The 15,387-nt window shown below is 30.5% G+C and overlaps 4 protein-coding genes across 4 annotated transcripts in view; 1 reads left to right on the top strand and 3 right to left on the bottom strand.

The window, feature by feature from the left end:
• The window catches only part of LOC106788892 (ubiquitin-conjugating enzyme E2 R2), a 13,900-nt gene extending 6,770 nt beyond the window's left edge, over window positions 1-7,130 (top strand). The window contains exons 2-5 of the mRNA XM_014752590.1: window positions 619-705; window positions 5,633-5,730; window positions 6,012-6,146; window positions 6,821-7,130. Coding sequence (XP_014608076.1) covers window positions 619-705; window positions 5,633-5,730; window positions 6,012-6,146; window positions 6,821-7,043 — 543 coding nt within the window. The 3' untranslated portion in view covers window positions 7,044-7,130. The remainder of the gene's footprint in view (window positions 1-618; window positions 706-5,632; window positions 5,731-6,011; window positions 6,147-6,820) is intronic.
• Window positions 7,131-8,831: 1,701 nt separating this feature from the next.
• Window positions 8,832-12,740, bottom strand: LOC106788891 (glutathione S-transferase C-terminal domain-containing protein homolog). Its single transcript, XM_014752589.1, has 2 exons — window positions 12,578-12,740; window positions 8,832-12,497 (listed from the first exon to the last, which is right to left on the bottom strand). Exon 2 carries the CDS (start codon window positions 12,238-12,240, stop codon window positions 10,534-10,536), a length of 1,707 nt encoding a protein of 568 aa, XP_014608075.1. The 5' UTR covers window positions 12,241-12,497; window positions 12,578-12,740; the 3' UTR covers window positions 8,832-10,533.
• LOC106788872 (protein JTB) lies at window positions 12,335-13,038 on the bottom strand. Its single transcript, XM_014752556.1, has 3 exons — window positions 12,983-13,038; window positions 12,578-12,811; window positions 12,335-12,497 (listed from the first exon to the last, which is right to left on the bottom strand). Exons 1-3 carry the CDS (start codon window positions 13,036-13,038, stop codon window positions 12,335-12,337), a joined length of 453 nt encoding a protein of 150 aa, XP_014608042.1.
• Window positions 13,039-13,451: 413 nt separating this feature from the next.
• LOC106788888 (evolutionarily conserved signaling intermediate in Toll pathway, mitochondrial) lies at window positions 13,452-15,268 on the bottom strand. The gene is made up of 2 exons (XM_014752587.1): window positions 13,827-15,268; window positions 13,452-13,751 (listed from the first exon to the last, which is right to left on the bottom strand). Exons 1-2 carry the CDS (start codon window positions 14,743-14,745, stop codon window positions 13,462-13,464), a joined length of 1,209 nt encoding a protein of 402 aa, XP_014608073.1. The 5' UTR covers window positions 14,746-15,268; the 3' UTR covers window positions 13,452-13,461.
• Between the last annotated feature and the right edge of the window lie 119 nt (window positions 15,269-15,387).

Below are 15,387 nucleotides of genomic sequence, written 5' to 3'. Positions count from 1 at the left end.
AATATATATAATAAATAAATTTTGTAACGTTTACATACGTATAAAAATACATACGTAAAATTATATATATATATAAAAAAAGAAAAGGATGAAAAGTGTTTAATAGGTTAACGAAAAACGTGTTTAGATGAGAAATAATCGATCGACGATTATACCGTGGATTCGTTTTCATAGCGCATCGATGGAAAATAGGTTAATTCTAGGACGCGTTATCCCGGAGGACGAGGGAAATATTTAGGCCATGACCAGGTTGCGATCAATATAGCGTTCTCTAACGTTGAGCAGCTTTTGACAAAAGTTTTCATCAAAGAAAACGGCGGGACTACAGTAATAATATCCACGTGTGTGTCATTTTCTAAATCGAGATGAATAAAATATTATTTTCTAACTGATAAAACAAGAATATTATATGTCTGAAAAAGAAACCGAAAAAAAAAGAAAACCCCCAAAAAAAATTCCCGTTTTACGTTATCTTTAATATCATCGTTGATATAAAGTTTTTCAAGGAACAACACACTTGTATAGTTTCGAGATAATAATCTATTAACTCGTTGAACGTTTCCTATATCATTATCAATTATTAATAATGTATAAATGACGTTTATGGTTTTTTTTCAGGCACACATGAAGTTCCCGCCAGATTATCCGTACAGTCCGCCAAGTATTCGGTTCATGACGAAAGTTTGGCATCCGAACGTGTACGAGGTGAGTGAATACGTGAAATATCGATCCCCCGTTGCATATCTCTCGTTTCATCCATCCATCCCTTTTTTTCGTCTCCTTTCTCCCTTTCTCTCTCGGTTATTCATCCTACGTACCCTTTTCTCTCTGTCCGCCACTTTCCCCTTCTCTCTTTCATTCTACCCCCTCGTGGGGTGTCTTTTACCCTCTGTACCTATCCATGGCTTTCACGAGCATCAACTTTTACTCGTCTCGTTTACTCTCTCTCTTTCTCTTTCGAAAAATCATCTCCTTTTCTGACGACGAGATGAACAAACGAATTGTTCGTCCATTTAATCCCGTACATCGATCGTTTTATTATTGTATTATATCGTTACGATTAATAATATTACACTTGAAATATGTGAATAATAAATTACTAAGAAAGAGAGTCGAAAAATGTGAGATAAATATAAGTGAAATAATGATAAGACATTGTAAAAAACTTTGTAAGTTGTACAATAAAAATCTGATTATATATATACTAGGAAAGAGAGATTAGAAAATAAACTGATCAAGACTTAAGGGGCACACCTAGTGTGAATTTTTGAAAAAATTGATTTTTTTTTCTTGCATATTTTGATAGTCTATATCTTTAAAAATAACATACTGAATTTTCAAATAGTTTTAGAGTTACAGTCTTCTAAATAGTAGCCGCTCAGGGATTAGAAAGCAATTATTTTATCTTCGAACGCGTTTTTCTCAAAACTACATTTTTCAAATTGGCTGCAGTTGTTCTCTGTACAATGACTTAAAAGTTTTTTGATTGTATAAAAAATGTAATTTTGGCGGGCCAAAAATCATCAAAATTTTTAGCAAAATTCGATTCTTTTTTTTAAAAAGTCTGCCATTTTGTTAAATTTCAATTTGTTTTCATAATTTTCGGTCATTGTATAGACAATACCTTCTAGATTAACAGTATTTTTTTTTTTTTTTATTTCATCCACGGTGAAGGCCGAAATCACTGCAGCCGTTTAGGCCCTCTTTTTTTTAGTGACTTAAGAGATAGCGAATAACTCGCTGAAAATTACCTTTTTTCATTTGAAAATTTTATTGAATATTCCTTAATTATGTATAAATATATCCTCTAAATTTAAAAATATTTCATCCAGTAGTTTTCTTTAAAAAAATTTCTAAAAATCACCCTTTTTTTTAGGCGGTCACACTAGGTGTGCCCCTTAACGAAGTGTAGATGTATAGTGTTTTGAATATTATAAATAAAAAAAAAAAACAAATGCCCAAATAAAAAAGACACTGAACTTTAGAGATTAAGTTGCTGAATAAGTCCCAATAATATAAAGGAACGAAACGTCCAACTTGTCAAATCGAAATTCTAGTTCTTTTGAATTGTCCAAATGTCCCTAAGATACCATTTTATTAATAATTTGATTTTTGGACGATAGAAACAACTATAATTGAATAAAGAAAAATGTTTATCTTCGATTGGATAGTATTTATCAAACGGTACGTGTAGTTGACGCGGATTCTTCTCTCTTGGCCTCAGAGCATGCTCCTCCTGGTGTCGACCCTTAGCCAACTAGGAGGTACGAAGGTAGAGTCATTGACCGACAAAAGGTTCTTGGACATTCGTGTCCAGTTGTTAACTGAGAAGACCAACCGATAGAACGAATGTTCAAACGAATAGAAGAGACTCCTGACTATAACGGGAATAACGCAAATCTTTTTCTTTCTCTCTCATATATATTGTATTAATATACAATGACTCACGAAAGTATTTCAACACATTTACCATAAGAAATATTTTATTAATTATAATAAGTATATTATATACAACACTTTTTTATGATACACTTGAAGTATGGGGAGTTCCATATCACCAAGTGTTACTGAAAAGTTAGTAAAGAGTATGCATAATCGTTTAGAAGATGTTATTTATGTTAAAGCAGGTCTTACTAAATATTTAAAATTTCAAAGTTATCTATTCAAATACTTTTTTTTATAAGAAACAAATCATAACTATTGTATATATATCATAACTATTATAAAATCATACTATATATAAAATCATAACTATTGTGTATACATATATATATCTAATATATCTATATATATATATTTAGATTTGCTTGAAACTTTATCTATATATAATTTAAAGAATCATACCCCCCCATCCAATATTAATAATTATATATTAATATAAGTGTTATATAGTATATTTATTATAATTAATAAAGTATTTCTCTTTCTCTCTCTCTCTCTTTCTCATGGCAAGTGTTCAAATATTTTCGCGAGTCACTGTATATATAAATGTCCATGCCATTTTTGCTGTTTTTTTTCCTCTTAGCAGGGAGTCTTGAAAAAAAATTCAGCAGAAGCCGCGTGGGTGATGAGATAGTATATACAGGGTGAGTCAATTAAGGTAGTAGTCGTAGGGGGTACTTCGTTTGATCGTCATCCAATCCTGGTAAAGGTTTTGAAGGAGTAAAGAGAGAAAGAAAGAGAAAGAGAGAGAGAGAGATCCTACGTTGGTCTTTTACATGGAGAGTGCCCGTCCGGATTTCCTGTCGCCTCGTTGAACTCTCCACGAGTTTACAACTCGGCTTGGCTCGGCTCCGGTCATCCGGGCTAATCGAACGTTACACCATTGAACCCAGCTGCTGGTTGCTGTTGCTGTTGCTGGTGCTGATGGTGTTGTTGTTGATGATGTTATACGCTTAACCAAGACCAGAGGAGACGAGCGTGAAAAACTTTTGCGATCCTCACACCTCATGAAGGAAAATATAAACAACAAAAAATCTATGGCTAATGAAAGAGAGAGAGATAGAGAGAGAGAGAATTAAACTCATGAAAATTTGTATTTCATTTTATATCTATTGATATTGAAATTGTTTTGAATTATATTTCATTTCCATATTAGGGTAATATTAATCGTAATAACAGAAGAGGTACCGTGTTGAAATTTTGTACGTGATGTCACAACGAAATAGCACCGGAAGCCTAAGAGAGATCAGATATATATCTTATAAAAACGATAAAGAAGAAAAAGAGAAAATGTCGAAAAGTCGTTGACACAGCCCGAGACATAACACGTCTGTGGGAAAAGATAAGATCGGTTCTTTCATACTTGTCATAGAAAAATCAAATCAAATAAAATGTAATAATAAAAAAAGAAAAAGGGGGGAGAGAAGCGAGAGAAAGAGAGAAAGTAGAGCCATCGAAGTGTCCGAAGCAATAAAACACGTATCGGGTGGTTGTTTTATTACGGAATCTCTTGGCTGCCCTCGTAGAAAGAGAGGTCGACGCCTCGAGAGATCCGCCGAAGCGTGGAACGCGTGCTCGAGTGTTGTGTTCTGCTGCACACGTGCATAAATGCTCGTTACATACACATATATATATATGTATATGTGCTACTCGAGAGTGCACACGGTCAAATATACACGTGCACAAATGCGCGTGCGCACTTGCGTGTTTATTTCTTTCTTATACTGTACAAATATACGTATATACACTAATACACTATATATATATATATATATACTTGGCTCGGGTTGCTTGTAAATCGCATGCTCCTACTTTTTGTATATGTTCGCACACGCGCACGTGCGTAACCACAATACCGACTGTACTAGCAAACGAACACTCGCGCACGTTCGTTTACGGGGGAGCTCCTGGTCCGAGATTTTCCCTCTTTCTCTTTCTCTCTCTCTCTTTTCCCCTCTTTCCCTCTTGTCCTCCCTATCTTTCCATCTCAGTCTCTTTTTCTCCCCCCGTCGACTAAGGTCGCACTCGACGGGACCTCCGAACGACTATTAACGGGACAGGATCTCTCTCGAGTCTGTGAGAACCAAGCGTACGTTACCCCTGCTGCTTGGTAAAGTAAAGAGGAGATACCAAGAAAGCAAGAAAGAAAGAAAGAAAGAGAAAGAGGACACGCGACTTGGTTGGTTCTTGCTCGTTTAGCTTGAGTTCAAGGTAGAACACGATGGGATTTACGTGAGGGACCACTACTACTCCCTGCCATAAGAACAAGAAAGAGATAGAGAAAGAGAGAGAGAGAGAGAGGGAGAGATAGAAGCTGAGTTATTCTCTTTCTCACTTGTGACGTTTACTTCTGAGCTTTTGCAATCCTTATTCTATCTTCATAGCACCACCTTTTGAAAATAACTGGAATTTCCCCAGGCCTCTATGGTTGTTGCTATTATCACGTTTCATTTTATTTCTCTTTCTTACCTTACTCATGAGTTTTATCAATCGTTCTTTCGGAAAGAATGTTAATCATTATGCGATATTATATTTCATATAAATGAGAACTGCTACCAATATATATTTTATTTTCATTTAATATATATAATATATGATATATAATATAATATATGAGCCGTTTATTTTGAAAGTGGCATAAGTCACTTTTTTTTTTATTTTTTTAATTGAAAATGAAAAGATATTGTTCAGTTGTAATTAGTATTACCATTAACTCGGTTTTTTTTTTGAAAAAGTGACTTATGCCACTTTCAAAATAAACGACTCATATATATATATACAATTGCACCTTTATTATTCGTTTATTTTATACTTTCATATTATTCATGCATTATCTACGAATATTACGATCATAGATTCGATTAAATTAAACGGGAAAATCATCGTTAGATCTTTTCGCATTATATTCAATTCCGAATTGTGATGAGTAATAATAATCATGAATCGTTTTCGATCCTCGACTGGATCACAAAGATGCGGCTATTTATTTTTAACGTCTTTGGTCGTGCGCAAACGAGAGAGAGAAAAAGAGAGAGAGAGTGAGAGTGTGTGTGTGTATAAGTTTCGCCCACGTTTTCCAAGTATCGTCTAAAATCGTTGAGAAAGAGAAAGAGTCAGTCCCACGACCCGATCAATAAATTGTCTAATTTTCCTTTACGTTATTTTATATATTTTCATTTTTGCTTTGCAGAACGGAGATCTCTGCATATCTATCTTGCATCCACCGGTAGACGATCCACAAAGCGGTGAATTGCCATGCGAGAGGTGGAACCCAACGCAAAATGTTAGGTAAGATCTGAACGTGAAGATCTTTCGGAATCCCTTCATCTATTTTTTCTCACCATTCCCAACATTATCTTCATCGTCATCTTCGTAATCTCTCATCGTACTCTATAAATAAATTTAACATATGATTTACCGACTATTCTAATTTGAAACCCCACTTATTCATTCAAACAATGTGTTTGTGTAAGTTTTTAAAAAATAATAAACGAAACATCTGTAAATTTAACGTTAAAAGACGATATACGATAAATAGATATTCCTTTGATAATGTACCTTTCTTACAGGACGATTTTGCTCTCTGTGATCTCACTCTTGAACGAGCCCAACACATATAGCCCTGCCAATGTAGATGCCTCGGTGATGTACAGACGCTGGCGTGATTCCAAGGGTAGAGATAAAGAGTATGAAAATATCATAAGGTAAGAGAAACAAGTATCGAGATGGAGGATATACGATTCTTTCTTTCTTTCTTTCTTTCTCTTTCTTTCTAACCACACATACATCCATACACATATATTTATTTATGTGTACACACCTTCGCTCCATTGTTCTTACCTTCTCGTACCGTTATAACTTACATAGTCTTTTTTTTCGCACCACTCCTACAGTTCGAAGCGAAAGTTCTCTCGCCTTGTTCAAGACAACTACATATATATCGTCGTTTATCTTGAATTAAACCTACGAAAGTTCTTTGATAATATAAATCATTATCAAACTTTGAATCCCCTCCCTCACCCTTTTACTTATCGTTTGATTTTCAATATTTCTAAGTCTTATTCATCAAATACAATCTTATAATGGTATATCACACAGTTGAGAAATATTGGAATAATTAAATTAAATCAAAAACAACAAAAAAATGTGTGTGTGTGTAACGAAAGAAAATATAATATAACAGGAAGCTTTAAATTTAGGGCCACGGTATTATTACATTAATAATATTATAACGTTAACTACGTTTACAATAATTATAACGTTAATACTAACGTTTATAATATAATAATATTACGTTAACTATTGAGCAAGTAAAACCGTATAAATCGGTTGGTATTTAATAAAAGGATTTCCACGCAATAAATATTCATGTTTACAGAAAGCAAGCTCAAGCTGCCAAGGTAGAAGCTGAGAAGGAAGGTATCGTAGTACCTGTAACATTGGAGGATTATTGCATAAAAACGCGTGCGAGGCCAGCCGAACAACAATTGGATATGACAGATTTCTACGATGATGAATATGAATTAGATGACGACGAGGATGAACAACTTAGCGCCAGTGATTACGAAGATGGCGATGATAGCGGAAACGGAGAGTCGTGATCCATTTCTTAAGATTATAAATTACGCGGAATAATAATTATTAACAGTTCTGTATAGATTAATAAATTAATGAGCTTTTAAACCGGACGCGCTCGCTCTCTCTCTCTCACTCTCTCTTTCTCTTTCTCTCTCTTTATCTTTATCTTTATCTATTTTCTTTTCGTTTCTTTTTTTTTTGTCTCAGATTTATATACACAGACAAATATATATATATATATACACGTACGCATTCAAATTATAACAAAGGTACACTTTCACTCATTCTTTCTTTCTTTTTTTTATACAATTTCTCTTTACAAAAAACCCTTTTCGCGATTCGTTTGTATTTCTATTCTTCTCTATTAAAATATTTGTATCTTTCTTTCACTTATTTCTCTTGAAATGATGATGGAACATCATTTCTATATTCTCCAAACGTGTATCCTATATCTACCACCCCCGCCCCACACCCCACGTAAAAATTCAATTAACGCGTTCGCATCGTCATATCATATTAATAAATACGATTCTCCGCGCCAAACACCAGGAGGAAAGATCAAAGACACACACATCGTCAATTATAAAGAAAAATTATTATTCTCACGAGCACCGATTCTCCCCCACCCCCCTTCTTCTTTTACCACCCATCTCTTTCTCTCAACCCCCGTTTTTATTCGAACTTAATATTTATTGTTTTGATATCGACTTATCGATAAACGTTAAAACGCTCCGCGTTGATTAATTGCGAATTAGAAATGTTGATTTAAAAAAGAAAAAAAAGAAGAAGAAGAAGAGGCGTTTGCCAGTTAATTCTTATATCGGCGAGAGCAAACTCGATTCAAAAAATATATTTCATTCGAACGATTAATAAATATAACGTTTTTCATTTGGCAATTGTATAAGCATATTTATTTTATATAATTTCTCAGAGAAGAGATAATATTTCTCGTATCTGGGGGATACGTGACAAAATAATATAAAAAAATTTGTAAGAGCGTCGTACCGTTTAAAATGATCGGTAATATACCGTGTTTACAAGCTCCTAAACTTTAAGCAATATACGGTACGAATATAAGTACTTCGATAGGAGCACCGTGCTTGTTGTTTGTGGCTGGCACATCGATCTTCGAAATAACAATGAAAAAGGATCGATTGATTTACCATTTTTCAAAAGGAATATTATATTCTGTGTTCTATTTAAATTTATATACCTGAAATAGAGAAAGAATTGGTATTTAAAAAGAAAAAAGGAAAAAAAAAGAAAAATCTAGATATACATATATATACATATATATATATATGAAAAAACAAAAAGTAAAATATTTTAACAAATTCAAAGTTACGCGAACGGGTACATCAATTGATCTTAGGCATATACGATTTAATTATATATATATATAAAAATTAATGACAAATTATGAATTGTGAAATTACGTCATAACGCGTGATAATTATTTATGCTGTAAACTTAAAAGTGTAATTTCGAGAAGAGTGTGTAATGCAACACCAATAATTGACAAAATGAAGCAAGTCGTCCAGGAAGACATTTCGTATTTGAAATCTCAAGTTCGATTTACATGGAAAAAAAAAAAAAAAAAAAAAAACTAATCGTTCCAATTATTGGATTTATTTACACATTTGCTATTATTATAATATATTATTTATTATTATTAATTTTTCTCTTATATATAACACGCGACCATTCATTTTTTATGGTTCACGAATAATTTAAATAAATTTTCGTCTAACTATCGAACTTAGATAATATGATTAACAAAATAAGTGACTTCGATGGATTGCTTGCTTACATTTTCACGCGCAAGATAATTTTTACTACGGAAAAATATCTGAATTGTAAACTATGAAATTAAATGTCGGGAAAATGTTTAAAATGAGTATAACAATGTATGTCTGAGATGCCTACTATATGCATCGTGCTACATCCACGAAATTAGAGTTTAGCTTGTAATTTTAAAAGCCCCCTATTTAGAACTTTTATAATAAGTAAGCTTACATATAATGGTAACTATCAATATTAATATAATTAAGGTATCTAATATTTTCTTTTTTATTTTTTCTTAATCTTAATCACACGTTTATTATTACTTTATCAACATTCGATGGAGAATAAATGCTTTATAATTTCTATTTCTTTTTTATTATTTTTTTTTTTTCGAAGTGTAGTTACCATTTTTAATATTAAAATGTTTTTATTTTCAAATAATATAACGAAATGTTAACTATATACCAAGCGATATAGCTTACTATTTTCTTAGTGACAATAAACAAATTATGAGATAGCAATCATTTTTTGATATATCGAACATTGAAAGAGTTTTTTTTGTTTATTCCCTATCTTTTTGTATAAGCGTAATATTATTACGACAATTGATCTTTTTTTATTCATCGAATTTCATTTATTCATGTTTTTTAAAAACAAAATTTATAATATTTGTGGTTCTTACTGTTGGAAATATCAATTTCACAATTTACAATAAATCAAATACACACACATATATTTTATTCATAAAATGTTATGTTTTATAATTTTCTATTGATTTTCTCTCGAGTAAAAATTATTTTTCGAATACTTGTGTGTTAGGGGGCTTTTATATTGACGATAAGGGACATACTATGCGACAATGTTCTAAGGTAATTTTTCACTATTAAGGTCTGGTAAAGTTTTAAGCTTTATCTATACAAAAAAGTTAAAGCTTAAAACATATGTGAATTGAAATAAACATAAGTTTACTATTTAAGTAAAAGAAATATCAGATATGGCTAATTTACTTTGTGACAGTGTATCTGTGCTCGTATGACTGAAATTGTAAATAGTACATGAAACACACAATTTAAAAAAAAAAAGAAAAAAAAAGAAGAAAAAAAACATAAAACGTGTATATGGTACTTTCACTTCGTTCTCCATCAGCCATTTTATTAAAAGACCAAAATTAAATGTTGAAAGTGTTAAACCATAAAATAAAGGTGGAAGTTTATTTAAATTTCAATATTGTCCAAGCATATACTTAGCGCTTGAATTAGTATAGTGAACATTATGAATATATTCCCTAGTTCCTCTAATATAATATAACAAAAACAAAAACTTCGTTTCGTGTTTCTCTTAGGTATGTAACTATAGGAAATTATGTAAGATGTTTAAATAATGCTAATGATTTGTATACATGATTATTCTTTCTTCTTTTTTGTACATAACAATAAAAATCTCCTCATACAATTATTAATAAATTTCTAGCATATAGTAACGGCACGTGTCTCATTAATGAATTGAATTAATATTACAAGTTAGGCATCTCATATTACAAACGATCACTTAATAAATAATATCTAAGTTTTACAGATATTACGAGAAAAAACAATATATTATCAATTTCAGACAATAAGTAAATATTCACGTATATCGTAAAATTCGTTGTATAAACATTTTTATTTAATATTACGCTACAAATGATATTGAAAAAATATTTTTTAATATTATTAATGTTTTAATTTTTCATAGACACAAATGTTTTTCTTTAGGTATTCCAACTAATAAGTGATTTTTAGGTGTACACGTCTCTGGTATTAATTTACCAAGATATACTATATAATTAAATTGTTTAGCCTGTAATTTTCTATCAGTGTCTATAATAGCCATGCAATCGTATCCTTGTTGAGTTTTAACGTTAAGTTTATCATGTGTTTGATCCGCAGCATGGCTAAGAGTTAAATATTGTTTAGTATTAATGTGTTTCTTAAAAATATCACTTCTAGGATATGTTAAATGATGACAATTGTGTAATGATCCATAACAGCATGGACAACTTACAAAAATAGCATTTCTTTTAATGCAGTGTTGAATAACTAAATCAGTTGCTACTCCACAAGCATGCAAAGATAGACCAATATTAAAATCTCCTTTAAAATAATCCAAATTACATTGATAAAATTTAATATTAGTTAATTTCAATAGATTGCTTCTTTTCTTGGCTCTATTTAAAGACTCCTCTTTATTTTCTAATAATATTATAGTACAATTCGGTAAGAGATATGCAAGTAAGACTCCAAGGTGCCCACTGCCAGAACAAAAATCAACAATGACATCGCCTGGCTTAGCTAATTTTATAACAGGCTTACACAAATTTTCCAATTGATCAGATTTTCTTTGCAAACGTGCAAGTGGTAAAGATCCACCTTCTGGGGTTAAATCAAAAGGAATATTTGTCCAGTCGAAAGATATTTCTGCGCCAAACGGTTCCGCGTCAAGTTCGCTTAGAATTTCTGCATTGTGAATAATTTGCATGGAATATTCTATATCTTTTTGTTTAGTATAGACACGACTTTTCGGTTGATATCTTTTAGGATCACTCTTGTACAAACTTTCATAAGGAACTTTAGGAAGTATATAATTAATGTCATTGTTGAGATTTTTTTCTTGAATAGATAAGCAACTTAAACATTCCAATATAATATGATCCTGAATCATTCGTTCGTACCATTTACTTATCAATGGCAATAATTTGAGTATCGCATCTCTCGAATACATCGTAAGCAATATATGAACACAAATAAATATAATTATATCGGATAATGTAATATTAAAGCCTTCTGCATATTTATGTTCTGGTAATTGAACATTATCTCTTACGACTACATCTTTAATACTATTTTTCTTAGATGTTACATATTTATACAGATTATGTATCTTTAATGGTTGCGACATGTGACATTCAAATCTTGCAAGACTATAAGGCAATTCTATTTCATTTAAATTATCTAAATTAAGAAATTTTAACATATTAATAATATCTATTTCACAAAATTTAGTCCAGATACTGCTTTCCGAACAAGCTAATAAACACGATTCTTTAAATCCTAACAAAGATTTACAATAATGTAATGGACAATCTACCAGTGTTGTTTTTATAATTTGTCTTAGTATAGCACAAAGTCCTGCTATATAACTTGTTTTGTTTAAAACTATACTGGGTAATTCGCATGAATTTACATCATGAGAAATTTTATCTTCGTCCATTATTTCATATACAAATTCAGATATATCTATAACATATCCGCATTCATTTAATTTTTGTTTAGTTTTAATGAATTTAATATTGATTTTAGAGTTGCAATATTTCATTGTAAGAAGTGTTATGATCGTTTCTATTGGAGCTAGACATAAATCAGTCGACGAATATATCTCTAAATATGCTTCATTCATTTTTCTGATTTTTATTTTGTAATTGCAACTATATTATTATAATTATTATTATAAACAAAGAAATTGTGTATGTAGAAAATTTATTTTCACTTACTTATACGCTATCTCTTAATTGTCTTGCAACTTTACGAATAATTCTTTGCCTTAGTATATTTTCCCTCCAATATACGCTAATACAAGAAGTAAATGCAAGGGCAAACATAAAACCTTCGAATTTCCAAAATGCTCTTTCTTCTAGCCATGCTACTCGGTCACAACTGAAATATATCAAACGTTTATAAATAAATAAAAAAATTCTTCTCTTTATTTCAATGCAATCCTATTAATTTTAAATTACCTTCTTGTTTTAGTCTCTCCACTTTTACACTTCAAAACTTCTTTGTATCTTGCATGTATACACACTGCAATACTTTCACTTGCAATTTCAAATGCATCGCATGGATGACATTCTGTTAATATCTCATATTCGTCTCCCGACAAACAAACTGTATTATTCTCAAAGTTATCGAGATAAAGTTTATTTGGTGAATTCGTCCAGTGACTTTCAACTATCAACACTATTATTGTTAATCTATATAAAATGAATAAAGATAATTATGTTATTTCGGTGAATAAAGTGATTCATATAAATTATTAAAAACGATTATAGAATTTTATAATATTAAATAGAAAATGTTATATGTTTTAACGAATGTGTTAATAATGTGAAACATAATATTAAGAAACGTGAATAACAACTGACCCTCCTAATAAAATTATACCTAACAACATTCGTTTCTTTGTACAAGATTCAATCATTTCGTAGGTTCTTACTTATATTTACACACACTTATAAATCAAATTATTTTTCTTCTGTATTCATAATAACATTTACATGCCTATAACATTGTATAGCACCATTAATTATTTGTCAAGGACATGATATCAAATGAGTTTAGAAATCGATGTCTATCGATGCGCCACATCGTGGTAAGTCTCGAAAACTTTCTCGATAACAAATCGATATATCAAATCGATATATCAAATCGATATATCAAACAACGAGCGGCAATTTCAATTTCTAATTGCAAGTTTTTCATCATCATTGTAGTAATGGAAATTAAAATAAATTTGCGAAATAAAATGTTATAGTATGTTATTTTCATTATAATGAACTTATTGAATATTCATATAATGATCATTAGATATTTCAATATTACTAATAAAATGTTTTAATTTAAATTATATATTTGTTTTTATTAATCTTTCATTACTTCTTTTTTGTAAATCTTTCTCTTCATCGAAAGCGATAATTTCGGTTTCTACCGATGATGACAATTTTATAAGTATAGGAATTTTTTCTAAAATAGGATTATCTTTTTGCAAAAATCTAATCCAAGATACTGCTGAATCTTTATTAGATGTACCAGTGGCACATACTGCAAAATAAACACCGTCATCTTGATCGTGCACCGTAGGTTCTACAGCAATCTCACGAGTCTTCCAAAATGGAATTTTGATGTTCCTAACATCTACATAAAAATATAAATAATTTTTATCAAATGTAATATAGATTGCATTTAATAAAATACATATTATTGACATACCATCAATATCTTCATTTTTACAAGTTCTCTTTATTGGATCTGCTCTCAAAATAAAGTAATCAACTGATTGATCCGCGACCCAAACTTTGAAAGGGCCTTCTACGTATATAGGAATATTCTTCCTTGATTTTGAATGATCTAATAATAAATCTTGTTGAATGCGACTAATAGCAGATATTATCCAAGTATCTTCATAAGATTCCTCTAAATCTTTAGTCTCAAATTCAGATATAACCGTTGTTAACTCGACACTACTTATCTTCTGTATTGCTAATCTGGCAAGTACTTTTGGATCTGTAGGTATTGGTTTTGGAACAGGCCAAGGGGTTACATTTTTAAACTTAGGCATCCAGTATAACATTCGCCATACCTTTTTTAATGGGTCAGCGTGTTTACCAAATATATTTAGAAGAATAGTTTCTACTTCTTTATCAGGTATTACCCGATTATCTTCCATTTTTTCTAGTAATTCGGTAGCAACATCTTGATGTTTCGGGTAAAATTTAAACGCTGCAGTATAATAATTTGTTGCAATATATGGTCCTTTTGGAAGGACATTTAATATAGCTTTATAAGCTTCAAGATCTCTATGTAAACCATATATTTCCATATATTTCAAAGCTAATTTAATAAATTCTACTTGACCTCTTCTATTTTTTTCCTGCTCATAAGTTCTTATTATGTCAAGAAAAGCCTCTTTCTTTTTGTCTTGTGTATTTTCAAACATATATTTTATAACAGAATGAGGTTGTGTAAAAAGACTTTGATTAGTGTGGAATAACCGATTTGTTTCCAAGATTGGAATTAAACAACGTAATCCATTAAATTTCTCGTTAGTGATTACGGAATATTTAAACATTAAAGTATTACTCCTCATTGAATATTTGAGAAGTATTTTATTACTAATCATTTTATTCATAACATAAATTCTTGATACATGTATATTTTGAATCTTTTTAATTATTTATTAAAAAATTATTTTTTATTCGTCACCTTTCGTTTTCTTTTAATTTATTTCTAATCATATACATTAAAACTATCTAACCTCATTTATTGAATGAATCTATTTTGAGTGAATTTCGACACAATCAAACAATAACGGTGAGCAAGTAAACTACTCGAGTGAGCCACTATAGTGACGCAACGACCTGGACAAAATATTCGAAAAAGCCATTTTGTACCGCAGAAAAGTTGATACATAACCTGCTTTGCTCAGAAATGAGAAAAAACGTTTTCGATTTTTCAATTATTAATTACTAATTAAATAATTAATTAATAAAATGAGCAGTTATGGATTTTAAATGTGTAATTAAAAGCACTTATTCATTTTTTTCTACTGTTGAGGTTCTATGCTAACTTTTTTGTGCTTATTTGTACGTACGAGTACGTACTTTAACTCATTACACTTTCAAACTTCTCTGATTTCAAAAACATTTGGTCAATATTGCTTTATGATATTTATATTTTTATTTATCTTATTTTATAAAAAGTAGTTTTATTTATGTAAAAAAATTTGTATGAAGTAAAAAGTTTAATATAAATCTACTCAGTTTAGATAAAT

Source organism: Polistes canadensis, unplaced genomic scaffold (assembly GCF_001313835.1).
Source record: "Polistes canadensis isolate GaletaPanama2010 unplaced genomic scaffold, ASM131383v1 scaffold_156, whole genome shotgun sequence".
Classification (NCBI taxonomy): domain Eukaryota; kingdom Metazoa; phylum Arthropoda; class Insecta; order Hymenoptera; family Vespidae; genus Polistes; species Polistes canadensis.
The sequence above is the reverse complement of the archived record's forward strand: the minus strand, read 5'-3'. Positions and strand labels throughout refer to the sequence as shown.

Bases quoted from the DNA above. Each gene is read 5' to 3' on its own strand.
- LOC106788891 (XM_014752589.1), bottom strand. From the start codon at position 12,240: ATGAATGAAGCATATTTAGAGATATATTCGTCGACTGATTTATGTCTA.
- LOC106788872 (XM_014752556.1), bottom strand. From the start codon at position 13,038: ATGATTGAATCTTGTACAAAGAAACGAATGTTGTTAGGTATAATTTTA. The intron at 12,812-12,982 runs GTCAGTTGTTAT...CATTTTATATAG, and splicing joins GGTATAATTTTATTAGGAGG to ATTAACAATAATAGTGTTGA. The intron at 12,498-12,577 runs GTAATTTAAAAT...GATATATTTCAG, and splicing joins GGAGAGACTAAAACAAGAAG to TTGTGACCGAGTAGCATGGC.
- LOC106788888 (XM_014752587.1), bottom strand. From the start codon at position 14,745: ATGAATAAAATGATTAGTAATAAAATACTTCTCAAATATTCAATGAGG. The intron at 13,752-13,826 runs GTATGTCAATAA...ATTTTTATGTAG, and splicing joins TAAAAATGAAGATATTGATG to ATGTTAGGAACATCAAAATT.